Genomic DNA, 25,567 nt, shown 5'->3' on the forward strand with positions numbered 1-25,567 from the left:
TCCCCACTTTGATGCCTTGTGCGCAAGGCCATTTCGCTCACTGGCTCCGCTCCGGAGATTTGACAAACAGCTCCACGGCAATTGGATGTTCGCGAGTTAGATGGCGAACCAAAGTCCTAAAACCCAGTCTTGCTGAGAACACAACTCGAGGACTTCTGACTTAGAGGAGAGATGACCTTTTCTTTGGAAGGACTCCGAGTATATTCGTGCTCGGGCTGATTACCTGTGAAGAAGCCGTTCATCCTACAGGCCTTCTACAGTCTTCGGATGCATATTATAAATGCTTCGCTGATGAGTGAGCAAATCTATTAGATTCAGATTTGGAGTGCTGATTTTTCGGAATACAAACGTAAATAGGCCGGCGATGACGACAAGACGTGATCCAATGGCTATCCCGTATTATTGTTCATTAGCTTGATTGAGTTGTCAGCATCCCGCAACGCCAAATAAATAGCGGCATAACGTTACCTCCAGAATCCTAAGCACGGTAAGAAATGCATCACTTCAATAGTATCATGCAGCTGCACCAGACAGATTCAGCAAGATGCTATAAAGAGGGCCGGAGTTCCTGGAGCATTGAAAGACAGGTAACAAATACAAGATTTCAACGACTTTGCTGGAGCTACCAAACATCACCTACAATATCACAGCACATCAGCTGTTTTATATAAGCACCGATCTCTCATTAACCGCATTAATCTCTTGGAGTATAAATTCATTTACGGGCTGTCTCAAGGATGACTTCTTTCGATGATCAAGGCTTCCCCGTTGTTCACCTTTCCAGTGATGGCTGGTCAACTGAGGACGAAGCAACTGCCACCTGTTTCTGCGGAGCTGTGCAGCTCGTACTTGTAAGTCTTCCTGAGTCGTACAAGCTGGAGCGAAAAGTTCAAGGCATAACATGATAACTCATAGCCACTGAAAAAGCCCGGTTTGCTCAATCGTCATGTCTGCCATTGCACTGACTGTCGCAAGATCGGGTCAGCCTTCTACCAATCCAACATCACTGTCGACGACACATATCTCAAGCACCTCCGTGGGGAAGACAATCTCTCAACCTTTAGTGAGGAGAAGACCATTCGCGCCAATGCAACCATGAGCAACTACTTCTGCAAGACTTGCGGTACACTCATGTATCGTCGTGGCGCACGTTTTCCAGGCTTGACTATTCTGAGGACTGGTACTGTTGATGATCTTAGCCTTGCAGATACGAAATTGAGGCCGCAGGTCGAACAATTCATCGAGAGACGAGCTGCTTGGTCTAAACCTATAGACGGTGCGGCACAGGTTGTTGGGATGCACCAGCCTTCGGATATCGAGGGTATCCCTTAGTCTACTCACTAGAATCAAATGATATGAAGATAGCTAGATTAAATCGCAATTCAGTTCCTCCTGTGAACACGATGTGATTGACACCACCTGGTTTTTATTTGCCTGTCAATTAGGCGCTTGAATCCTGTCTCCGATCGTACTCCCTCATTCAAGCTTGATTCAATCATGGTGCTCATGCTGGATCCTCATAGTTCAGAGATCTCTTAGTCGTATTCAAAGCAGGCCTGCTAATGATTCATCGACCGTCTTGAAACTGGTAAGCATGGCATGTGCTTCGGAGATACGCATGCCATGAACTTCTGTCGTGAAAGAGACCTGCGTTTCAACGAGGAACTTTGTGTACTGCTCTCACAAGAAAGCCAATCATATGATCTATCGCGAATTGATGCTCGCGGACTCGCCGGGAAGGGGTCGTCATTTCAAGACCCAAGTTGGGGGATTGCATCGCTATCGAATGGGGAATCAGTATTGTTTTTCATTTCCGACTGTCCATCTTAGAGAAAAGGAATGTGTCTATCGACTTGCGCTATCGTCTGTTCCCCTGGGATTCCGATCTCGAGGGGGAGATGATGGAGTTACCATGGAAGGCAATCAGTGCAACTGCGGTGGGTCTGTGTGTAAGAGAGTGGAAAGTTACTCACATTGCGCCCGCTTGTAAGTCTGTGAAGGAGAAACACCCAGGGCTAATGAGGTCCACTCAATCTCTCACATCTACATTGGTTTATGTACCTCTTCCTCGGGAAGCAAGAAACATCGGACTTTGATATAAGGTGTCAAAAGCTCGCAAAGATATCATAAGCTTTACGCGAATTTACCTAAATCTTTTTGTCACTCATTATCACTTACTGCCTCGTTTAACGGTTCAATTCGGCAGGCGGTGACCAGATTGGGAAGGCGGTGAGAGTTCTCTTCTATCCTACCCGGAGCACAGATACATCGCTTCTTGCATCTGACTAGCTCAATTTCCATTCACCACCGATCAGAATGTGGTCGTCGAAAGAGGCCATTGCTGGCGTCTTCTTGTTTTTAGCTGCTGTTGTTTCCATCGTCATTGCTATTGGCGTCCGGGCTATGTAAGTCTCAGTGAGCCACTCACTACCAAGCTACGAGCTCTAACGCCCACAAGCTTTCACAACTTTGCTAGCCGGCCACCTCCTTCACCCAACCTGGGTGACGATACTCCTCATGTCACCATAATTCGACCCGTTAAGGGCATCGAGCCTCGACTCTACGATTGTATCGCCGCATCGTTTCGCCAGAACTACCCCCAAGACAAGATTTCGATTCGTCTCTGTCTCGAAAATGACTCCGATCCGGCGTACCCGATTCTACAGAGGGTCCTCGAGGACTTTCCCGATATTGATGCGCGCATCCTGTTTGAGGTAGACGACCTTTCGTTGAATACGATGCCGAATATGGGACCGAATCCAAAAATTCGCAATATCAGCCGAGCATACCGAGAAGCCAGAGGCGATATTGTGTGGATTGTGGATTGTAACGTCTGGATGGCCAAGGGAGTCTTGGGGCGCATGGTTGCTAAGCTCAAGGGTCACCATGTTGGTGGCGGGAGCAAGCCCTACAAATTCGTTCATCAACTTCCCATTGTTGTTGACTTGATCGACTATTCCGTGCCGGTTGCAGCAGACGGTCAGCCCCTGTTAGCTGCTTCCTCTGTTGAAGATGATGACTTAGATCTGGGCGGAGGGGGTTCTCATGGTAACCCCAAGCTTTGGACACAGGGTGGTGGAAGACTTGATGAGATGTTCATGGCAACATCGCATGCCAAATTCTACAGCGCTATCAACACTTCTGGTCTAGCCCCTTGCGCTGTGGGCAAGAGCACCATGTTCTGCAAATCTCAGCTCGATCATGCGACGAACCCTTTACTAAATCCTAAGATATCAAGGGGCAATAACCTCCCAACGGGCGTGGATTACTTTTCGCACAATATTTGCGAAGATCATATGATCGGCGATGTCCTTTGGAATGCTAAATTTGACGGCTACAAGAACCATGGGTTAGTCTGGGGTGACATTGCCGTTCAGCCGATGTCAGACATGTCTGTCAAGGCATATACAGCACGCCGCTCTCGGTGGCTCAGAGCGAGAAAGTTCACGGTTCTCCCAGCTACAATGATTGAGCCATTCACGGAATCCTTCGTGTTTGCCACGTATTTGACCTTTGCAATCACCACACTGCGGATATGTGGCATACCTCCGACCTGGACTGCCAGGGTGATCATCTGGCTCACAACGATCACTGTCTGGATGGTAATCGACTTTTTAGGTTACCGACATTTGCATTCTGGCGTCACTGTGGAGGCTGATGAAGACACACCTCGTTTCGCCAGAGGTTCCATCAATCGAGGAGGAATCAAAAGTCGCAAATTCTTGGAGTTTTTAGCTGCCTGGATTGCGCGTGAAGCTCTAGCTCTACCGATCTGGGCATACGCAGTCGTCTTCGGGAATACTGTGAACTGGCGAGGAAGGCGATTCCGTATCCGTAGGGATACAACTGTTGAAGCACTTGACCCCGAAGAAGAAGAACGGAGTCGTCAGGTGCCGACTCCTGAGCTTGAAAGGGGATCTTCCCAGAATAAGCAACGGGTTGATTGAAAGGACCACGATTGAGCTGATGACATGACTTGTATGAGGTGGATGGGTAGCATTGACACGGTATAGACATGGATAAAGTAATGTGTAACGATATGGCTTCAAGGTAATAGTCGTAATGATAGACCATAGCGAAAACATAAATAGATCATAGCGTTTTTCACCCGGTTTATAGCAGCGCTTGAGGCTCAAGCAATACTTGATTATCCGACTGGAAACGAGTCATCCCAAACGTCGGCGCCTGCATATTCTATACAAAACTACTTATTTTTATACTCAAAGTTCTGAGATGAGTCTCACGGTGAAGATGTAAACCACCTACCGCCACGTGATTGGATGAGTTCCCCCACAGTGCCTGGTGGCTCTCCAGCATTAGCACCCCATTTGTTAGCATTTTCCCAGGGCACGATGCGGTGGTTTCTAGGTTATGCGAAGCGCAACTCAAACTTGTTAATATCCAGTACAAAATCCTTCTCGCAGGTTCCAAAGTAAGCACCTCCAACTCGCCTCTTCCCATTACGTTTGTTTAACGATTTGCTCTAGACGCTCCTTCGCAATGGCTTCTCCTTCGGACCGTCGACCCCTCGTCATCTCTGGACCTAGCGGTGTCGGAAAGGGCACGCTGATCAAGATGCTCTTCGGCCGCCACCCAGATACCTTTACTCTTTCTGTGTCGCATACTACTCGTAACCCTCGCGAGGGTGAGACCGATGGCGTTGAGTACCACTTTGTCACCAAGGATGCGTTTCGGGATTTGATCGCCAAGGACGGCTTCGTCGAGCAGTAAGTCAAGCGCATCAACGACCGGCACATGTACTAATACTGGGTACCTACAGTGCTCAATTCGGAAGCAACCTCTACGGAACGAGCAAGGCGACCATCGAGGAGCAGACAGCCAAGGGCAAGGTTGTTGTTCTGGACATCGAGATGGAGGGCGTCAAGCAAGTCAAGGCCTCTTCCATCGACGCACGCTACGTATTCGTCTCGCCCCCTGATACTGAAGAGCTCGAGAAGCGACTGCGCGGCCGCGGCACGGAGACCGAGGAGAGCATCCAGCAGCGCTTGACACGTGCGCAGGATGAGCTTGCGTGGGCCAAGAATGCCGAGTTTGACAAGATTCTCGTCAACGATGATTTGGAGAAGACGTACCAGGAGCTCGATGCTTTTGTCTACAGTGAGAAGACCAACTAGACTGGAGTAGATGGGAGGTTATTTGAAGTTTGACACGCGGTATGCGACGTCTGTGGGACCTGGTGTATAGGGTAGCGCAAAAGTATAAACGAGAAGCATGATAGACCTACAATGATCAATGATTATACCCAAGAAAAATTGAGCCTATTGAGACTGGTGTATTATGGTATGGATAAGATTAAGATTCATAGCTACCTTGCGATTTATAGGTCTTTCAGAATAGATGAGAAAGTCAACTAAGGAGTGCGTGAATCTACTTTGCCAAGTTTGATAGTCTTGTAGATATCGTGAATGACTCATATGCCAATCGAAATGTGGATTGGTTGGCATGAAAGTTTGGCGTCTCACCTGACTGAAGGATAAAAAACCATATATGCTGGGTGAGGCTGTAAAAAACTTACATTGAACCTTACAAGATGTGACTCAACGACTTTACTTTCGTCCACAACCTCACAACTGTGTTCCACAAAGAAGCAGTAAATATGAGAGATCATTATGATCTATCCATAGATCAAGCGGAGTTTCAATCCCTTGGACCCTATGAAAAAGAATGCATTAACCTGGCATCATTGTGAAAAAAGGGGGTTGACCGGATACGAGAAAAAGTATCCTTCCCTTCAGCCATGCGTCGATGGGGAACACTGAGAAGTCTGTAGGGGCATGATCATTCTAGAGATTTCTTCACGGTGTGCTCTCGGAGATTCATAAATACATTTCAGTATAAGTGTACAATCCTTCCAGTGTGTTGGCTTGATATGTCTCGTTCAGATGTCAAAAGCTTTAACTATCAATCTTGAAGCTTTAGACTGGAGAGTTAATATATGTAGGGCAAACGGAAGTATAACGAGATTCTGTATTAAAGTAGCGTCATCTTCCCTCTTTCTCTCAAGTCAGCTTTCTTCCTTAATATTCTCGTTATACTTCTTCTACAGGATTCATCAAGTTTCACTCACGTTTTCACCAAGTCACGACAAGACACTCACACAAACTTCAATTTATACGACATTATCATATACCAGTCTCTCACCACCCCTTTTCTTCAGCACACTTTATACGGTACTGCCATATGCCAGTTCATCACTACTTTTCTCTTGAGGCACTTTATACGGTATTGCCATATACCAGTCTACCATTGCTAGTCTTTAAGACCAAGCATTATATCAAACATCCTATTCCATTTGATCTACGGCTTGTATCCTCGATCAGTCAAGATGATGCAGACCAAGAACCCCTTCAACACCACCCGCACTGGAAAGCATGGGCTTTTGAGATCCCGGGGTCTCAAGAATAGACTATCATTGGAAGATTTTATTGCGTTGTACAACCGCGTAAATAAGCTTCCAGCTTCTGGGTCATCCAGTTGCGCAAACTCCGAGAGTGATGATGGCTCCAATGTCTCGTCGTCTGCAGACACGTCGGGTTCAGACAAATCAGTCGCAAACGTTCTGCCAGTCAAAGCTCCTGGACTTCACATCTATGTTCCAATCCGCACACAGACACTGATGCTCACAAGAATCCAGGCTATCTTGGAACATGCCTGCTTTAGTTTCGCCCGAGAGACCATGCCAGGCATCCTCGAAGAGACGAAGTGGTCATGTCCAGAAGCAGGAGAGTTAAACGCTTGGGCATACCATTTTAAGAAGCACTGGGAAGCCCTCCAACAGCTCAGCCGTTGCCAAGGGTGTGGCCTTGTCCTCACCTCTTTTCTCTACTCAATCAAGCAAATTCGAAATATTGCTGTTCACCGACAGCCCATCACAGTGGACCACCTGTTGATGTTGATGAGTCATGCAAGCAACTTTTGCATTTGCCTCGATGTCCCAAAAGCCTTGGATATGATCCGGAAGATTCGAACTTCCGCAGAGACTCACATCCAAAAGCTTGAGGACTGCAAAAAGAACATCGAGCAAGGACTCAGCACGGCTGGCCAAGAGACCTCCATGACGCGTTTGGAACTCTGGGCGCGTGAGCAGCAAGAAATGCAAGAAGCTTGCGAGAAGTTTGAGAAAAAGAGAAAGGCCATCTTTAAGAAGGTCGAAAAGTTGCTCCATTCCAGGGAGGTGGCATGCTTTACCTTGGAAGACGACGAGGATGAAGATGAAGATGAAGGGGACGATGACGAAGAGTAGTGAAGCACGGCGTATAGAAGAGGGATTTTGAATTTGCCAGGAGTTTTTTACGATATTACAATAGCATGGTTAAGGCAATTAATGAATAATGAAATCTGAGTTATTCGAACTCGGTCATACCACACATTTATTACATTTTGTGCCACTATATAACCAAGCCTGTGACGAAAATGCACCATAAACTTCATATACAATATGAATCTCCGACTAAAATCTTCCATCTTACATCGAAACACATCCATATACTTTTATGACTTAAAAGGGCTTCTGCGACTTATAACCACGCGGATGTCATTGACCGGTCTCTTAACTCCAGTTCCTGGAATCATAGCAGGCAACTTCCACTCTCCCTCCGCAGGGCTTATATCCCAAAGACTAATAACAGCTGACCCAAGAGAAATTATCTCTTTCTCTGCAAATGTTCGGCCTTTGCACATCGCAGCTCCAAGACCCCAAGGCTTCAACTTTCCGTATCGTGCCGTGGCTTTTCCCGTTTCAGGGTCTGTCTCAAGGAATCGATTGGGGATGAAAGTGTCAGGATCCTCATATATCGAAGAGTTTTTGTTCTTCAGCGCGAGAGGGACACTGATATATGTTCCTTCTTGAAGCTCATGTTTGTGGTTGCCATCATTGAGACTGACGGGTTGAGTGATACAGCGAATAGATGTTGGCTCGTTGACCAAGCGATATGTCTCAAAGATGCAAGCTTTGAAGAGTTGACACTTCCGGAACAGACTCGGAAAGTCCATTGACTTGATCTCGGGTTTGTCACCATCTGATAAAATGATATAAGGGGAGATCTCGTCTCTGATTCGTTTAAGCAAGCCCGGGGTCGAATAAACGTATAGCAAGAACCAGAACAACACAGGCTGAGCGTTTGCGTTGAGACCCCAGAAAGTACCAAGATCCGCTGCAGCACGTTCAGGAAATGTCCATCCGTCTCTGTTGTAGATCTTGTTTCGTTCTCGTAGCATCATACTAACATCTGACATGTCGGCACCAAAATCAACTGGCTCTCCTTTCTCATACTGGTCGACTCGTCTGTAGACTGCCTCCAGACTATCGATAATTCTGGATCTGGCTTTGAGACCATCTTGCATCATTCTGAATGGTGCCCACTTAGGAACGCCGACCATGAGTAGTGGAAATAGATCATTATCAAAAGTCCAGAAGTCATCTAGCAGCCGAGGATTCCGATCCAGTATGTCTTGGCCGTAGATGAGAGGAACAGACATACATGCTCCAAAATCTCGAGTCAAACTTTGCAGGTTTGCTTCCACTTTCCCCGGACTATGAGATGTCTCTGGCTGAAGCACTTTGATTCCTGCTGAAAGCTCCCATCGTACCATTTCCTTAGGATTAGATGAGAATGTGACAAGCAAAGCACCTCGCTCCGCTACACGAGACTTTTCAACATTGGCTGTCGAAGCGGCATCGTTCAGAAAGGTTCGCTCAAGCGGAGGAACAAGATCTTTCAGTGATGTGTCGAATTTGGCTCTTAGCTCTGGGGTATCAGTGCTGCCAAAGACAAGGGTACAGAGTGAGTACTGTGCCGGATCAGAGTTGAAAGTGTGATGAGATTGGGCCAAAAGACGTTCCACGCCGGGCAAGTCGACAACGATCTGATGTCCTGAAGTAAGACCGAACAGAGAGCCTCCATAGCGGCTTAAAGCTGAGCTATACTTCAATTAGCTAAGTTCCTAGCGTTGCAGAGAATGCTTATTACAAGATTCGTCGACCTATGCCGTCTCCACTAAGGATATAACTCGCAATTGCAAGTTCAATGGGGGCATATTTCGGAAGATTCTTCTTATAGCCATTCCTCTCAGCCCCAGAAAATGCTTTGCTGAAAGCGAAAATCACCAGGACAGCACACAAGACCTTGTAGGCCAGAGGCAAAGAGCCCAACGTCGCCAAGGCGTTCTTGTAAATCGGAGACAACTCCATCGTCTCAACAGCAAGCTTAAGCAGTTTCACTGAGGGGAAGCTCTCTCTTTTAGAAGGCTCAGGAGGCCGACACCATGTTCGCTTGACTGAAATTAGGGGAAATAGAGTTTACGTGATTGGTTGCATCAAGTGGAATCATCCCGACTAAGTCGAAATCTTAGCGTCGATGTATAAGCGCTAGAAGGGATCAGCATCCTCATACTCGATCTCGGGTTTAGAGTTGTCTAATAGGTCAGTATGAGAAATCGAGGTCTTGAGTTTTTCTTAATCGGTTTAAGGCGATCCTATCTGCTAGGATCCGATCTAATCTTCGTGCCTCTCTGTATATGTATTCGTTCATTAATCATGTTGCTCTTCAAATTCATGATAGACCGAATACGAAGAATTTAAGTTCTTATCATAATGATGTGGTTACATTGACGGCTCTTTGTCGTCTATGTCAAACTTTCCGAGGAAGCCGGCTATCATATGATAGATGGCATTATCGCGGATATAGTTGTAGCAGTTCTGAGACATCGTCTCCAAGTCTATGACGGATATTGCAGCAAGCCACATGCACCTAACGAGGCCGGTCTTGACATATCAGACTAACCAACGATACTTAATATCTCTTCACTTCAAATCCAGAGATAAGACTCACTTCCCAAAATAACTCATAATAAACTATCAAAATGGACTCTACAGTACGAACCTTTCAAGTCTTTGGCCTTACCTCGAGCCTTGTCCTGGCGGGCATAAACCTAGGCGCTTCACACCTCACAGTCCCTCTTCTCTACAACCAGCCTACCTCCATTAATACACCCTTCTTCAAAGACTTCTACATCCGCGGGGCGGTTACTCTTGTGCCGCTCTCTCTGTTCTCAGGTGCATCTTCTGGAATAGTTGCTTATCTTGTCCCGGCTCAACGTACACTCTGGGCATTTGCTGCTATCGCTACAGTGTCTCAGTTGCCCTGGACGGTGCTTGGGATGATGGCAACGAACAATACACTCAACGATATCGCTACTAATAGTATTGAGCAGGAGAAAGTTGATCGTGATGAGGTTGTGGCTTTGTTGAAGAAGTGGAGATGGATGAATATCGTTCGGGGGCTTCTGGCCTTCACTGGAGGCTTGTCTGCTATCCTGGCTCTTCAGAATGAGTAGCAACTTAAAAGGAGGAACAGTGGGATAGCTTCATAGTCTTATGCGAGTTATATTGTCAAGAATCGATGACCTTTCTCATAAGTCAAGGTACATCGTAGTTAGTGATATATCTGAGGAGATTCAATGCTCCTCACCATGCCTGTCATCCTTCCTTTCAGTAGCCCTCCCCATCATTATCCATCTATGTAATGGTCCCGACCATCCCAATGCAATTTCATCTTCCAGCGCTGGTTACAGCGACAATGCGTCTAATAACGCCCCAGGGACTGGCATAAGCAAAAAAGCCAACCCAATTAGATAACTACAAGAATGCAGTTGTATATTCATGGTGCAAAATTGAAAGCCTCCGCCGAGTCGAGAGACAAAAACGCCTCCATATTCATAGTTCCAAAATCAATATCCCATCCAACATCAGCAGCTGTGAAATCTGCCATCTCTTCCGATGCAGCGCCTGCAGGAGAGCTCGAACTGCCATTCATCTGACCAGTGACATCAAAGCCGAATGGCATGGAAGGGAAGGTGAACGCAGGCTCGCTCCTCATACCACCTGCAACAGAGACAGGTGCTGGTGATCCGGGGAGCGTGGACTGCGGGGCCTGCTTCTGCTGATTCGTGCCTACTGGATCTTTCAGTTCGAACCCGGCAGATCGGACCATCTGCTCTATTGAGGCGATTGTTATTGGAAGCTGACCGGCGTTTACTCCTGCTGATCCCATCATGGAGCGAAGGCATCTTAGACCAGAGTGAATCCAGGGCAGATTGCGGTGAGCTGTCTTCTTTTCTTGAAGCATATCGAAAGCCAAAGCATAGCATGCTCCCTCCATAAAGAAGCCATGATACTTTATATCCTGATTTCTGTTAGCTGGTCCTGACTCCGAGGCAAGGGAGATAGGCGTACACGACAAAGAATATTAGTGGCACACGAGCCCGTTAAGAAGCCAACAGAGTTTCTTGCTGCTTCCAAGCAGTACTCGCAAGCGCTATCGAGCCAAGGCGGAGGCATCTGTAGATTCTCTGCTGAAGTAGCAGCAGCACGGTCGTGATTCAGTTTTGCTCGTAAAATGAGAAAGGGGCGGAATGTTAATAGGAGTGTATGATGATACACTACGTCGATTAGTATGTTTCAGGAGATGAATTGTGTTGGCTTACTTGTTGAAACCATAGCTTGGCACACGCCGAGCTCTCCTGTGCTGGGGTCTCCAACAAGTCCAAACTTCATATCCTTGAGTTGTTGCTCTGCAAACTGATGTAGTTCGCGGCGGATCTCGATGGCTGCATTCCAGACTGGCAACAGGGAGTCATGCCGTGGACTATATATCTTCTTTACACATTTGTCCATGATACGTGACAGAGTGACCAAAGACTTTAGTAGTTTTTGGCCTTTCGGTAGTGGTATGATGGAACCGGGGTCCGGAAGCGAGCTAGGTCGGCCAAGAACAAAGCATTGCCATCTGTACCATGTCAGTAGTGGTCAAAGAGTATAGTTAATAAACAAACGTTTCCCAGAAGAATAAACTCCAGAAGGTTATTCTTCGCTGATTTGTATCATCTTCAGTGTATCCTGGGCGTGAGCATCCATCCTTGTGTAGACCAGCCGCTACTGCTTTTCTGCATGCAGTTCCGACATGCAAGAAACCTGAGTTTGGTCTTGCTCTTTCAGATTGGAAGTGAGCGTGAGAGTGTGTAAGCTTATATGAGAGCAAAGTTCAGGAGGTACGACTTATCATTAAGAGGTGTATCTGAACCATCTGCATGTTCACAACCTCGTCCAATTTGGCAGCTCCTTGTTTGGTTTTCTGAAAAAGAAAGTCTGCAATGGCTTCTTCGCCGGTCATTGAAGCTCCCAATCCTACAGCCAGCATGATGATGATGGTCTCTGGTGCATCATAATCAAAGATACCTGGTGGTTGATATAGGGCGCTTAAGCGACGGCGGTAGTGGTCTTTACTCATGATAGGAAGACCGTGCCAATAGGTCAGAAGATATCTCTCGAGTAGCCGATGAGCAGTATCTGGGTCAATCAGCATAGCTGAACAGTCATCTGGTATTGATGATGGCCGTTGGTTGTCAGCCAAATCTCCGAAGAATAGTCTCCGATGACTGAATAGGTCTAGACCCGGACCAACTTCTTCGACAATTCCAGAGCGTGACGGAGGATCATTTGGGCATGTCCCTGCTATTTGGTGATAGATTGAGTTGAGCAGGGCAAAATTCGATGAGGGGCCATAGTAAAGCTGGAGGAAACAAGAGGGTGATGCGCGATGCGTCGCAGCAACACTATTATGTGTCAAACTGCGTTCGCTGTCCATTACTGATCCTGTAGGTCCGACAGATGCGGTGTCGTCGGCATTTGGCGTCGGTGGCACAGTTCCTTCATCGGATGGTTCCAGAGACGTGCTCTCCATGGCGTCGTGAGACATGATAGTCTCATAAGCTGCAGTTCGCGGTTTGACCTTGCGCGTCCGATTACGGGCCTTCTCGCGATAGACGCAACTGAGATTTCTCATGCTGCAGTTTTGACAGGGGGTCTCCCCATTGCACTTGATCTTCTTGGCGCGACATTCCTGACAAGCCTTTGAGATCCTCCATTTCGTCGTGTTCATGGTCGCCGTAGAGTTAGTTGTGTATACTCGACGTAGGCATTGATAAAGATGTGATAGACTATTGATTTCAATGCTCGGCGTGCATGGAGTGGTTAACTTAGTTTGTCTCGGCACACTAGTGTGGATTTCGGTTTCATTAGCTGCATAAACTTTATTTGTTTTGGTGCATATGTAACGGGAACGGGCACTCCGTAGTAGGAAATCCGGTCGGCCGCTGCGTCAGGGATACCTTGAGCATCCTTGACATGGAGATTTGTGCCTGACCTGATGACTGCCCTATGAAATTATCTAACAGCTCCAATTACTCTTGATAACATCGGCAATAACTCCATGGTCCTCGTCTTGCTTCAGCCCGCTCACCACGACAACAGCAACGATCCCTTCAACTCCCTGGACACGAATCGGGATAGCTCCACCGTGGATTGCGTAGTCACCCTTGTTTGAATCTGCAATACCATATTTGGCAGCGAAAGCAACCTCGTCCCCCTTGAACTTGTTGTGCATGAACCATGTGCTATTGCCGAATCGGAGAACAGTGTTCCTCTTACGGCGAACCCATTGCTCGTTGTCGGGAGCTGTGCCAGGTCCGGTAACGGTTTGGAAGACAACCTGGGAGGTATTTGCAAGGGCAATTGAGATCACCGTCGGCTTGCCTTTGACAGCGTATGGGTAAAGACGGGCGTAGAGAAGGTTGCCCAGCACAAAAGCATCCTCTGTAGTGAATGATGTGAAAGTGAATGAATCACAATCAGCCTTGAGTTCCTCGAGCTGTAATTCTATCAGTATAATGGCGTTCATTCTGTATCTGATTCACTTACGTCAGAAGGCGGCTTGGGAACAACCTCTGTCGCTGGGCTCTGGATGGCTCCCTGGACCTGCTCCAGCGCAGCGCCAGTTGTCGTCTCTCGGGTCAAGGCTTTAGATGCCATGGAAATATTTGATGATATGAAAGTTGACAAAGTCTATGGTTGTTGATTTGTGAATGGTTAAGAAATTTGCTCGGTCGGCGATTGGATAGTGGAAGATATATGTCACACCACGTCGGTTGGACCTTCATCTCGTGTGGAGACCACGATTAGAAGCACCCAGAACATCATTTTCTTTCACCACAGCATCTTCTTTGAATTCCACAAGGCAAGTTTATTGTCTTTGTCATTTCTATTCCTGTGGGAACTTTCTTGACCAGCTATACATTGTAAAATGCTTGAATGAGATTCCGTGACTCTAGCTGAAAGCCTGCAAGCCCTAAAGTGGTCCAGTAATGATATCCACTTGTTGACGTCAGAAACTCGATTGAGCTGGCGACGTCTTTCAGAAGACGAAACGCGGTGAAACTTAAGCTTATTACTACTTCGTTAAAGCTATGGTCGGAAACGGCCTGTATTTCTGGTTCAATAAATAGACTATCGCAATTGTATACAGGCAAGGAGTCTTCAGAAATAATTTCAACATGGAATTTCTAAAATTAGCTAGCCAACCAGGCTTCGACATGGGACCTGAGTCAAGACACTTTATAGTCCTCGGGTTTCATACCGTAAAAGATACCCAGCTCCGGAACCAAATGGACTGCAGATTTCGGGATATAGCTAAGATGAATATATCAAAGAGTCCCCCAAGTTTAGCTAACTTGAATAAGTATTGTTATTGCTTAGGATGAACGTCCTAACTTCGTAAGTTTTCCTGCCCCTTTAACAGTCAGAGCTCTGTCTTATGCCCAGAGTTTCTATGACTAACGCATAGAACTATAGTTGGGACAGCCAAAGATATGAGGCTACTGAGAAATATAGCGTTCGAGCTTGACGTCCTCATCCTATATCCCCTCAACAATAAGCTCTGTTACGGCTGAACCGGGTCTGAAGTACTACCGGATATGCCTCGTACAAATTGCTCCCAAAGAGTCACGAAATTTATTAGTGCAAGATCTATATATGGCTCTGAGAGGATTCAAAAACGCAACATGAGATGGCTGGCATTCAGTCTGTAACATAACTTGAACATAAATCGAGGACTGAAGGGACATCTTTCACATCAGGAAAGGGTATGGCTCCAAGAAGCCAATCGGGTAGCCACGCACGCGGCTTTCTGGATCATAGTAGAATAGGTAAGGCATTTAATCTTCCCCTGGGTCGTCTGTTTTCATGCATTCTTTTTTCTTTTAGCCGATATATATATCTTCCCCTATATATTTATTACTATAAGACTCTTCCTTTCTTCTTTATGGAAGGCCATGTTATCGTCAGTTCTTTTCAACGGATCACAATATGGCCACATCTGCAGGCAAGGTAACAACAAGGGCCAATCATCTAACGACCACCATAACCAGGTATCTGCTTCAAGCTCGGTCAAACCCATATCTCCAAGCCCCCATGTGGTCTTAAGCTCTCAAGTGACCTCATGTCTTACTGCAGCAGCCAACAGTGGACAGTTCCCAATCACCTATCTTGGCTGTTCATCACAGTCATCTTCCAACTTGTTCTAACTCAGTCCTTGATAAATAAAACTTCACGCGACACATCACGATACGTTTACGGGCTATGCTTCGATGTTCGGCGAGAGGCTTCACGGTTTGCACAATGTGATCATATTGTTCATGGAGAGCCAAAGACAAAGCCCGGAAGTTGACATGTCCTTCGCCTCTGGAGGCCTTCAATTCATTTACACAAGTTGTCTTCTCTACTTCCTCACCTTGATATTTCAGATGCTAAAGGCAATGTGAGACGGATATTCAGTGTACAGAATGGTGGGTAAGTAACTCTAGGGTAACCTAAAATGCAACAAAGTAAAGTCATCTTCCCAACGATCATACCTTATCACGAAGGGTTTATCCGTCACGCGAGAAATCTTAAAGATCGAACCCATTAGTCCTGAATAAGCGACTCTTTATTGTGTAGCCGGTCTACCGACGTTAACCTTGGTGAACCTTGGTAGCTGAACTTGGTGAGCTTGGTTATTAGTCTCTAGAGAGTAAGAAAACTTCTGACGATGAATCAGGGTGTCAAAATAAACTGCTTTATACGCTTGCTAAATTGCCCGACGTTTGCCTAAGTATTTTCATTATTTAGAAAAGAAGTCTCAAGTTTTCTTACACTCCCTTCTTAGTGCAGCTGTTGTCTTAGGTAGTCGTGACGTAACATCCGCGGCTCATCCCGGCCCCGTCCAAAGCACCACGCACCAAACGAAAGCGCCCCTGATCATCTTCAGCTCTGGACCCGAGGAACTGCACAAGGATCTCGATCTTGAGAGCGGATTGAGTTTGGAAACATGGAACGCAATTGGCCAATTGGACTGTCTTAGTCTCACATGGGGAACGCCAGACTCACCCCGCAATGTCCGCATATGAGCGTCACTGACGTCACGTTTCCGGAGCTTTGGTCCTTAAGCTCTAGCTTGTGGTTTGTTTGCGTCGTGATTGTATGAGTACGTCATTCCTTAGGCATATTGCAAAAAAAGTTAAGGTATTTACTCACCCTCAAAATGCCATCTTCTGCCTTTTCCTCCCCTTATTCTCACATCTTTCCCCTCTTCAACACAACCTGATTCTCTATTCTCCCTTTTACAACAACTAATCCGACACAATGCTTCCTGCTCGCCCTCTCATTCGATCAACTGTGCCTCGTGCCGCACGTGCTTCTCGTGCTTCTCGTGCTTCTCGCCAAGTTCGATTCCAATCTACAGCCTCATCTTCATCGAGCAGCACTCATCTCGCCACCGGTATCGCTGGTGGCTTTGTCGGCTCAGCCATCTTCTACGGCATCTACTCTTACACACCCGCTGGCCGTGCTGCTTCAGGTATCAACAAAGCTGCCAAGGAGGCCCAGCAAAAATATGAGGCCGCCGCAAAGAAGCTCCAGAAGAACACCCCCGATGCCGATCAGGCTGTGAACTACATCAAGGAGTTTGCTTACTCCTACGTTGGTTGGATCCCAGGTGGTCGCGCCTACGTTGATGCTGCCTTCCAGGACTGGGAAAAGGTTCGGGAGAACAACAAGGATGAGGCCGACAAGCTCGTCAACGATGCCTACAAGCAGTTCCAACATCTTTCCAAGTCTGGCCTGAGCCTCGAAACTGCTTCCAAGGCCTACGACGTCCTCGCCGATCTCGCCAAGAAGGTCGCCAACCTCGCTGGTGATGCCATCGGCGACATCATCGACAACCACCCCCAGGTCAAGGAGAAGCTTGGCAGCAACGTTGACCAGCTCAAGGAGCTCGGTGACAAGTATGGCCCCGAGGCTAAGAAGCAGGTCGATGAGACTTGGAAGCAGGTCAAGGACATCTTTGCTGGAGGCTTCAGTGCCGCTAGCATAAGCAAGGCCCGCAAGCTCGTCGAGGAGAAGGTGGAACAGATCAAGAAGCTCGGCGACCAGGCCTGGAAGAAGGGTCTTGAGGAGGCCAAGCCCTACCTTGACAAGAACCCCAAGGTTAAGGAGCTCATCGAGAAGAACGCCGATGCCCTCAAGGAAGGCAACACCGCCGAGCTGTTCAAGCGCGCCAAATCCGCCGTCGACTCTGGCGACTTGGGCGACCTGGAGAAGTACGTCAAGGATGCGACCGAGAAGGTCAAGTCCAAGGGCAATGAGCTCACTGGCGGCTGGGTCGACATTGAGAAGTACATCAAGGAGATCCCTAATGGTGGCGAGGTCATGGAGAAGCTGCAGCAGTTGAGCGAGGTTGCGGACAAGCACAAGGAGGAGGGTGAGAAGCTTTTCAAGGAGACCGTTGAGGAACTTCGACAAGTGTTGGAGAAGAAGTCTGAGAAGGCCCAAGAGATTGCTGGTGAGGCAAAAAAGGACGCCAAGAAGGAGACCAAGTAAACACAGAATTGTTCTCCATTCCATGATTCCCTAATAATTTCCCCTCAATAATTGATCAAAAGTTCAGACAATCATGTTACAATACTCCTACTACCAACCAACGCTGTGACCTGGCTAGCAAGTGAATGTTTTTAACCAATTAAGGACTATACTTTAATCCCTTGCGACCTATCCTTCGGCCGTTGAGGAAGAAATACTGCAAGTTCGCAACGACAGCCATAACAAGACCAACCGAAGCCAGAGCCATGATAGCAGTCCAACCTGTTTTGTAAAGAGGAGCATCATGCTCTTGGAAGAGTTGACTTCCAATAATTCCAGATGTGTTGGCTGACATGATGAGGATGGCCATAGTGATGGACCTCTCTCCAGCGGAACCAGCGTTGAGAGCCATCCAGGAACCATTCAGGGGATCTATGAGAACATTAGTATAATGTGAATTGATCTAATATGTGGTTCAGCTTACGCCATTGCCATCCGAAAGCATGAGTTAATGTCAACAGAGCGAATCGTGTATGTCCATCGGGTGAAAACACCATGACACGATCAGCGATCTAACGAGTCAGCGATGCATGAGTAAATCTCGGAAAGAGATACGTACCGCGAATGCCCAGAACATGAAGATTCCAAATGCAACGAGAGGGCCGCGCATTTGAAGTTTATCACTGGAATGAGTTAGCACAAGGTCTCAAATGATGAACTGGTTTCTTTTTACCCCAGATAACCCCACAAGAGGTTGGTCACAACAAGGGCCCATGATCCAATCGACACAAGGGCATTCGACTTGAGTCTCTCATAACCGAATGACTTCACAAGGCTTGGCGAGTAGGAGCCCATTGTTGTAGCGGGCGCGAGAGCACTAATAGTGAGTAAAACATGGGGAATGAGTCTCCAGTTTGTCATCTGTAACTGTCAGCACATCGTGATATGATACGCCGAATACGATACATACCACATTGCGAAACTCTTCTTTAGTAACGTTTGGCTTTGCGTGAATCTTGGAAGGATCATCCTTCAGAATTCTTTTCATTAGGATCTCTTTCTCCCTCTCAGTGAAGACACCGAACTTAAAGAGTGAGACGGGGTTGAAGGGACTGTCTGGGAAGAACAGGATGAAGAGAATCCCAACAAGGATGGTGAAGATACCTTCGAGCTGGTTTTGTTAGTTTAGACACGGTAGGCCAAGTATGTGTGGACTTACGATGAAAAGCCATTGCCAACCTCCAAGTCCGCCAATACCTCGCATGTGAAGACTGTCATTATCAGCATTAGAATCAAGAGTTAGATAGTTTAAGCCAGGCTTACATTCCATATGCAATGAGACCTGATGCTCCAGAGGCAATCATGTTACCCAGGAAGTAGATAGAGAATCGCTTGCTGGTTTCATCACGCTTGTACCATCGAGTAATTGTATATAATCCAGCAGGGATGAAGCCAGCTTCACAGAGACTGTGCAAGTATTAGAAAGGTTTCCCAAAGTATCTGGAGACAGACATACCCAAGGAGAAGTCGAGTAGAAAGAAAAGCACCTAAACCTTTCTGGAATGCCTGAAACGTGGCAACAAGACCCCTATGAGACGTTAGACTTTATCAGAAAGGAGGCATTGGGATTCTTTACCAAGCGATGATCTGGGATCCAATCCACTTGGCGGGCCCAACACGGTAGAGGATGAAGTTGCTGGGAATCTATCACCATTAGCAACCCTTATCAACACATTTACGCGAGAAGCATACCTCAAGCAAGACAATACCCGCAGATAAAAGCTGCTGTCCAACATTGAACTGGCTTTGAGTAATCCCAACATCAGCCATGAAAAAGTCTGTGAGAGCATTTCCACTAAAGTTATGTTAGTCGAGTATAGAGACGAGTATCAGTACAAGCGCACATATTTCCTCGATCGAGTTGAAGGGCAAAGAAGCCAAGGACTAAGAGTGGCATAATAGTGAAGTCGACCCTAAGTGAAGATTAAAAGGTTAGTTTGGAGAAAGCTCATTGTTTCTGAATGGGCTACTTACTTGCGAATGAGTTTCGCTTCCTCTTCTTCAGTCCAGTCAACCTCGATGTGCTCCAAATCGCTGGAACTACCATCTTGGCTACCAACAGCTATCTCATCAAAGTTCTTCTCCATTTTGAAGACCAAGTATAAGATAAACTCAAATCTGGATTGTCAGTTAGAGGGTCATTGCTTGAGAAGTCGAGCCAAGGTCCGCGGGCGATCGCCCTCTTTATTGCTGCGACATCCCACGCGATAACCCGATCTTTCTCATCGCCATTGAACCCCACTGTTGTCTCTTTACCAGTAAAGCCTATTAATGGCCAATTCCTTACAATTCAAGATGTCTAGAGTTCGCCGAACCTGGGAGTGTGATGTGGGATAGTGGAGTTTTATGCCATCTATAGTGCCCATCACGCAATTGACCAACGAACTCATCCTTGCAACCTGTATTTCCGAAAGGCAGTCTATTGATCGATATGCATAAATACTACAGTTTGTACGATTCTGTCATATTAGAGTGCATGTCTTCATCCTGTGCAATAGTCTAGATGCTCATGGACTCAGCTGTCTTTGTGCTGTTGCAGAAGTGGCCTACAACTAGTCCAAATACACCAAGAGACACAAATATCCTGCTTCCTCGCCATCATATGAACTCCGCTCAACGACGAATATTCCGCTGCCAAGTATCCCGGATATAAGTGCCGGATCTGTTTGCTCAATGCCACCATGCTATCACGACATCTAACCCCCATCTCAGGTCAATCTGTGTTGCATTCCTATCACAGTAGTATGCGAAGACATGCAGCTAGGCATGGCCATTCATGTGAGAGATGACAGTGCAATAATCAAGTCTTCAAACGCTTTTGTTTTCGCCCCCAAACTCCTCCTTCTAGATACTAACTAGATAGGTTACCCAACTTCAACACCACTTCCCATTTCTACAACAGTCCTTTAGCCTTGAGGTCATCGTGCGCCTTCTTCTGTCGGTCCCATTGCTTCTTCAAACCCTTCAATTGGCTCTTGGGCACATCACTGCCATCTTTCATCTTAGTAGGCAATCCTTGCTCGTCCCAAGCACTGTATCTCTCATCACCCTTGAAGAGATCTTCGGGCCTGACCTTGGCTTTTTCACGAGCTTCTTGATCGGCCTTCTCACGTGCAAGGCGAGCCTCCTCCTTCTTTCGCGCCTTTTCAGCAGCTTGAGCGGCCTTCTCTTCTCGCGCAGCAATCAGTTCAGCAGCGGGGATGAACTTGATCAGGGAGGCTTGGCCATCAGGTCTGTCGTCCAAGTAAACGCCCAGGTTTGTGAGGTCGTCGTCTCGAATACGATCTGTCAAAGAAAGAATAGCCTTCTTCGTTTCGGGTGTTTGGTTAGAAACAATGTGACGCAGCTCATCCCGAAGCTTAGAAACAGCACGAAGATAAGGCAAAGCCAATTGCTCAGGGTCGCGAGAGCCACCAGAAGCGATTGACGCGAACTCAGCTGTAGGGTCTTGCTCAAGCAATGATAAAATCTCAGCGCTCTCAAGAGACAAGCCAGAAACATCTGACTTGACCTTAGTGAAGACCTCGGAGTAGGGCTGAACGGCTGTCTTTGGCTCAACGTCTGAAGCGATGACTGTGGCCCAGCCAAGGCCTTCATATGGCGGCGAAGCATTCGAATCGAGACCAAAGATGCCCACGATCTTGGTGATCCAGCGTGCAATAGACTCAAGAGCCACAAGATCAGCGTCCTTGTTGTCTCTCAAGTGCACGTTGGCGGTGTTGACCAACTTGAGGATAACAGACATAGCTTTTGGTGTGTCGATTGAGTTGACCAAAGCAGCCTCAAAGTCCTTCTTGGCTTGCTCGAGCTCGGCTAAGAGACCCTCACTGGCCTTGCCATCTGCGCTCAGAGACAGAGACTTGACATCATGTGAAATGCCAGCCTCAGCCAGCAATGCCTTGACATTGATGAAGAAGTTCTGCCATATGTTAGTCATGTTAGGTCAAGGTCTGAGTCATACTCACGCTGATGGTTGACTCCCAGTTGTCAGCTTGCAATCGCATATCCGGTGAAATTTCAACACCATCGTTCCATCGACCCATCAAAAACACAATTCGCATTCCTCTTGAAGAGTAATTGGTAGCCAATGCATCCTGAATCGTCTGGAAATTTTTGAGAGACTTGGACATCTTGGATCCAGAAATAGACAAGTGACCCATGTGGATAAAGTAGTTGACCCATGTGTGCTCGCCCTTATCATGCTCACAGAAGTAAGCCTCACTCTGTGCTAACTCATTGTCATGATGAGGGAATGCCAGGTCGATACCGCCAGAGTGGATGTCAATGGTTGCCCCTAGAACATCACTGCACATAACCGAGCACCTTGGATTCACTTGTCAGTACATGACTCAGTTGCCTTGATCCATTTGAACTTACTCAATATGCCACCCAGGACGTCCATCACCCCAAGGGCTAGGCCAGAAGGGCTCGCCAGCCTTGGACTTCTTCCACAGAGCAAAATCACCGGGATTCTTCTTTCCACCAAGGTTCTTCGAGAGGGAACCCTCGCCTTCTTCTTGGAGAGACTTGTCATTTCGGTTGTCGGGACGCAGTCGCGCATAAGTATTTCCGGCCTGCTCGAACGCGGAGATATCAAAGTAGACAGATCCCTCGGATTCGTATGCGAATCCCTTGTCGACAATTCTTTTGACGAAATCGGCAATCTGAGGTACGTATTCGGTAACTCGGGTAATAACATCAGGTCGCAGTACATTGAGCGCATCCATGTCGTCCATAAATAGCTTCTCCATGCTCTGAGTCAGATCCGTGAACATGGTCTGATCCCTCGTGTCAATGGTTTCCTTGTAAAGCGAATCGAGGAAGGGCAAGAGAATCTCGTCGGTGCCAGGGAAGATCTCGCCAGAAGCGATAGCTTCAGCGGCAGCAGTCATGTTACTTAGGTGCATTTTGACCTTGGCTTCATCGTCGCCAGGCTTTCCCTCACCAGAAATGGTGCCGCCCGCAAGCACGTGTCCATATCCTGCCTCTCTGCGCTGAGCATAGTTGGTCGCATCGATATCCTCTCCGTCCTTTAGCAGCAAAGGCAAGCTACTCTTAGCGTATGCCCGGAAAGCGGCCAGAGCTAGATCTCGAAGTTCGTCCTTTGTGTAGTTTTTGTTCTTCTCGAGCTCGAGCAATCGTTGTCGTCGTGCCTTGATGATGATCTGTAGAGGTTTAGGCAAGTCGCATAATATCTAGCGAGCTCTTCTTCATACCTTGTCGTCGATGTCGGTAATATTCATGACAAATTTGACATCAAAGCCAAAGTAATGCATCAGAATGCGACGAATAATGTCTGTAGAGACATAGTTGCGAGCATGGCCCAAATGACTCTTGTCGTATACAGTAGGACCGCAAGCATACCAGGTAACTTTGCCCTTCTCAATAGGAACAAAGGGCACTGGAGCTCCAGGCTTGAGCGAGTTATAGAGCTTTAGCGACTCCATTGTGCTCGTGTTGGAGCTGTATAGAGATGATATCAATCGATGGAGGGGTCGCAGTCGGGGCGTTAAAAATGGAGTGGAGATTTTGGACCGAATAAGACGTTGTCGAAAGAGATTCATACAGACGCCAAAAGGTAGGAAGAAGGGGAAACGCGAGAAAAGGAGAGGGAGGGTATCGCAGGAGGATAAAAGGAGGTGTATATGCAAGGCAAGGATGTACCTTAGAACAAGACAAATGTCTACAACGAGAGGCCTGAGTCACAGTCGAGTCAAAGGGAGAGAAAGACCGGACGCCATAGATCACTTCCGTTTTCGAGTCACCCGAGACCAGCCCTGAGCTGTAGGGGAGCTACGGACCACCAGCACCTGAGCGTCCCCGCGAGGTCTAAGGTATCCAATAGCCTGGCCCATGATCGTTTTTAGTGTCACATTGAGTGCCCCTCACTAACGCTTCCAGTGGAGACAACGCTAATTGTTCAGCCTCGCGCGTATCTTGGAAATATTTTCCTGCCTCGTCTTTGCAAATCCAGTTTAATCTTTACCCTTCATATCCAAACTTAATTCTGAAGACACGCTTGTGCGTGCAATCGCATCAATGGTCCAACCATCTCCTTTCCTAGAACCAGGAACTACAACTTCCACTGGCGACTTGGCAATTGTTCTTCTCTCCAGAGATAACCTTCAGCCTATTACACTGGAACAGTCGACTGGTGCAGTCGATGGATACCTCGAAGGTGCAACTTTAAACACGCGATTCGGATCCTTTCCTCACTCGACACTTCTTGGTATTCCATGGGGTTCCCAAGTTCGAGCATCAAATGTCGATACTGGCTCAAGAGGGCGAAAGCGCCGCCGCGAAGCGACGGATGATGACACACCGACAACGACTGGCCCAGACGATGATGTCGCAGATGTGACTTCTAAGCCTGCAAAAAAGGCTGTCGCAGCTGCGAGTGGTTTTATCCATATCCTTAGGCCGACTCCCGAGCTCTGGACAAGCAGTCTGCCTCATCGAACTCAAGTCGTGTATACTCCCGATTATAGCTACATCCTTCAAAGAATAAGAGCAGTTCCCGGTACTCGAATCATTGAAGCTGGAGCCGGCAGTGGAAGCTTTACACATGCCTCTGCGCGTGCTGTGTACAATGGCTACCCTAAGGACGAGAACGATAAGAAGGGAAAGGTTTTCAGTTTTGAATACCACGAGCCCCGGTATATTAAGATGCAAGAAGAAATCCATGAGCATAAATTGGAAGGCGTGGTGCAATTGACACATCGCGACGTGTATGGGGAAGGATTCAATGTGGACGGGAAGTCTCCCCAAGCAACATCAGTCTTTCTTGATCTCCCTGCGCCTTGGGAAGCGCTTCATCACCTTTCAAGACAGAAGCCTGATAAGGTAAAGAAGGAAAGCGAGGGTGCTGACACCCCTGAATGGATCTCACCTCTGGACCCCAAACAAAGTGTCCATATCTGTACCTTCTCTCCTTGCATTGAGCAAGTCACAAGAACAATTGAGGAGCTCCGGCTTCTTGGCTGGAAGGACATTGACATGGTGGAAATCTCGGCTCGACGGATCAACACTATTCGTGAGCGAGTCGGAGCAAATCTTCCTGCGGAAAGAGGCAATGTCCAAACACCAGCCAATGTGAAGGAGGCCATGCAAAGGCTCAAGGAGATCAATCGAAAGACGAAAGAATTCCACAAGGTGCATTTCAAGTCAACGAACGGTGACGGCGACTCATCAGCAATGGATGTAGACACACCTGCCTCAGATTCACCCAAGACCGACGCCAATGGAAAGGTTGCTGAGGATAGCAAGCCATGGATGCATGGCAACCTGTACCATAGACCTGAGAACGATCTCAAGACTCACACGTCATATCTCACCTTCGCTGTTCTCCCTCGAGAGTGGACCGAGGAAGACGAGGCAGCAGCTGAGGCGAAGTGGCCATGCGGAAAAGAGGGTGGAGTGATTGGGAGCCTCAACAGGCAGGCTCGCAAGCAACAAACAAGGGAGAAGCTGGCAGCAAAGAAAAAAACAGAAGCAGGAGAATGATACCCAGAGAGAGGGAGTGGCCGAGGAGACTGCAGAGAAGCAATAGTAAGAGAATCGCTGATAAGCGGTTATGAGTTCAACATATCAATTTCTCCAAACCAGTCTGCTGCAGTCCAATCGATGGCTGTGCCCTCAGTCAGCATTGTGATTGTTATCATTGTGATGTTCGTTACCTCAATTACAGAACTCCTATTCGAAAGGACGATATTCTTACTTCATGCATTCATGCTGGTTCGAAATTCCGCTGCACGCGAC

General features: G+C 47.4%; 12 protein-coding genes across 12 annotated transcripts; 7 read left to right on the top strand and 5 right to left on the bottom strand.

Annotated features, from left to right (window-relative positions):
- Positions 1-737: 737 nt before the first annotated feature.
- On the top strand, positions 738-1,332 carry J7337_006620 (uncharacterized protein; the record flags this gene model as incomplete). Its single annotated transcript, XM_044824282.1, has 2 exons — positions 738-851; positions 916-1,332. 2 exons carry the CDS (start codon positions 738-740, stop codon positions 1,330-1,332), a joined length of 531 nt encoding a protein of 176 aa, XP_044679939.1.
- Positions 1,333-2,316: 984 nt separating this feature from the next.
- Positions 2,317-3,947, top strand: GCS1_2 (Zn finger-containing GTPase- Activating Protein for ARF; the record flags this gene model as incomplete). Its single annotated transcript, XM_044824283.1, has 2 exons — positions 2,317-2,405; positions 2,459-3,947. The coding sequence occupies 2 exons, from the start codon at positions 2,317-2,319 to the stop codon at positions 3,945-3,947; spliced, it is 1,578 nt and encodes a 525-aa protein (XP_044679940.1).
- A 553-nt stretch (positions 3,948-4,500) lies between these two features.
- Positions 4,501-5,135, top strand: J7337_006622 (uncharacterized protein; the record flags this gene model as incomplete). Its single annotated transcript, XM_044824284.1, has 2 exons — positions 4,501-4,727; positions 4,781-5,135. The coding sequence occupies 2 exons, from the start codon at positions 4,501-4,503 to the stop codon at positions 5,133-5,135; spliced, it is 582 nt and encodes a 193-aa protein (XP_044679941.1).
- A 1,211-nt stretch (positions 5,136-6,346) lies between these two features.
- On the top strand, positions 6,347-7,264 carry J7337_006623 (uncharacterized protein; the record flags this gene model as incomplete). Its single annotated transcript, XM_044824285.1, has 1 exon — positions 6,347-7,264. The coding sequence occupies one exon, from the start codon at positions 6,347-6,349 to the stop codon at positions 7,262-7,264; it is 918 nt and encodes a 305-aa protein (XP_044679942.1).
- A 248-nt stretch (positions 7,265-7,512) lies between these two features.
- On the bottom strand, positions 7,513-9,211 carry J7337_006624 (uncharacterized protein; the record flags this gene model as incomplete). The annotated part of the gene is made up of 2 exons (XM_044824286.1): positions 7,513-8,941; positions 8,991-9,211. 2 exons carry the CDS (start codon positions 9,209-9,211, stop codon positions 7,513-7,515), a joined length of 1,650 nt encoding a protein of 549 aa, XP_044679943.1.
- Positions 9,212-9,882: 671 nt separating this feature from the next.
- J7337_006625 (uncharacterized protein) lies at positions 9,883-10,356 on the top strand (the record flags this gene model as incomplete). The annotated part of the gene is made up of 1 exon (XM_044824287.1): positions 9,883-10,356. One exon carries the CDS (start codon positions 9,883-9,885, stop codon positions 10,354-10,356), a length of 474 nt encoding a protein of 157 aa, XP_044679944.1.
- Positions 10,357-10,679: 323 nt separating this feature from the next.
- J7337_006626 (uncharacterized protein) lies at positions 10,680-12,863 on the bottom strand (the record flags this gene model as incomplete). The annotated part of the gene is made up of 4 exons (XM_044824288.1): positions 10,680-11,211; positions 11,280-11,460; positions 11,506-11,628; positions 12,473-12,863. The coding sequence occupies 4 exons, from the start codon at positions 12,861-12,863 to the stop codon at positions 10,680-10,682; spliced, it is 1,227 nt and encodes a 408-aa protein (XP_044679945.1).
- Positions 12,864-13,247: 384 nt separating this feature from the next.
- On the bottom strand, positions 13,248-13,888 carry J7337_006627 (uncharacterized protein; the record flags this gene model as incomplete). Its single annotated transcript, XM_044824289.1, has 2 exons — positions 13,248-13,727; positions 13,778-13,888. The coding sequence occupies 2 exons, from the start codon at positions 13,886-13,888 to the stop codon at positions 13,248-13,250; spliced, it is 591 nt and encodes a 196-aa protein (XP_044679946.1).
- Positions 13,889-16,534: 2,646 nt separating this feature from the next.
- J7337_006628 (uncharacterized protein) lies at positions 16,535-17,770 on the top strand (the record flags this gene model as incomplete). The annotated part of the gene is made up of 1 exon (XM_044824290.1): positions 16,535-17,770. The coding sequence occupies one exon, from the start codon at positions 16,535-16,537 to the stop codon at positions 17,768-17,770; it is 1,236 nt and encodes a 411-aa protein (XP_044679947.1).
- Positions 17,771-17,909: 139 nt separating this feature from the next.
- Positions 17,910-19,896, bottom strand: J7337_006629 (uncharacterized protein; the record flags this gene model as incomplete). Its single annotated transcript, XM_044824291.1, has 11 exons — positions 17,910-18,181; positions 18,234-18,321; positions 18,369-18,432; positions 18,483-18,670; positions 18,720-18,920; positions 18,969-19,020; positions 19,073-19,216; positions 19,266-19,337; positions 19,386-19,453; positions 19,502-19,604; positions 19,784-19,896. 11 exons carry the CDS (start codon positions 19,894-19,896, stop codon positions 17,910-17,912), a joined length of 1,365 nt encoding a protein of 454 aa, XP_044679948.1.
- Positions 19,897-20,702: 806 nt separating this feature from the next.
- J7337_006630 (uncharacterized protein) lies at positions 20,703-23,256 on the bottom strand (the record flags this gene model as incomplete). Its single annotated transcript, XM_044824292.1, has 4 exons — positions 20,703-21,728; positions 21,775-22,114; positions 22,187-22,974; positions 23,026-23,256. The coding sequence occupies 4 exons, from the start codon at positions 23,254-23,256 to the stop codon at positions 20,703-20,705; spliced, it is 2,385 nt and encodes a 794-aa protein (XP_044679949.1).
- Positions 23,257-23,848: 592 nt separating this feature from the next.
- Positions 23,849-25,312, top strand: J7337_006631 (uncharacterized protein; the record flags this gene model as incomplete). The annotated part of the gene is made up of 1 exon (XM_044824293.1): positions 23,849-25,312. One exon carries the CDS (start codon positions 23,849-23,851, stop codon positions 25,310-25,312), a length of 1,464 nt encoding a protein of 487 aa, XP_044679950.1.
- Between the last annotated feature and the right edge of the window lie 255 nt (positions 25,313-25,567).

The sequence above is a fragment of the Fusarium musae genome, chromosome 5 (assembly GCF_019915245.1).
Source record: "Fusarium musae strain F31 chromosome 5, whole genome shotgun sequence".
NCBI lineage: Eukaryota > Fungi > Ascomycota > Sordariomycetes > Hypocreales > Nectriaceae > Fusarium > Fusarium musae.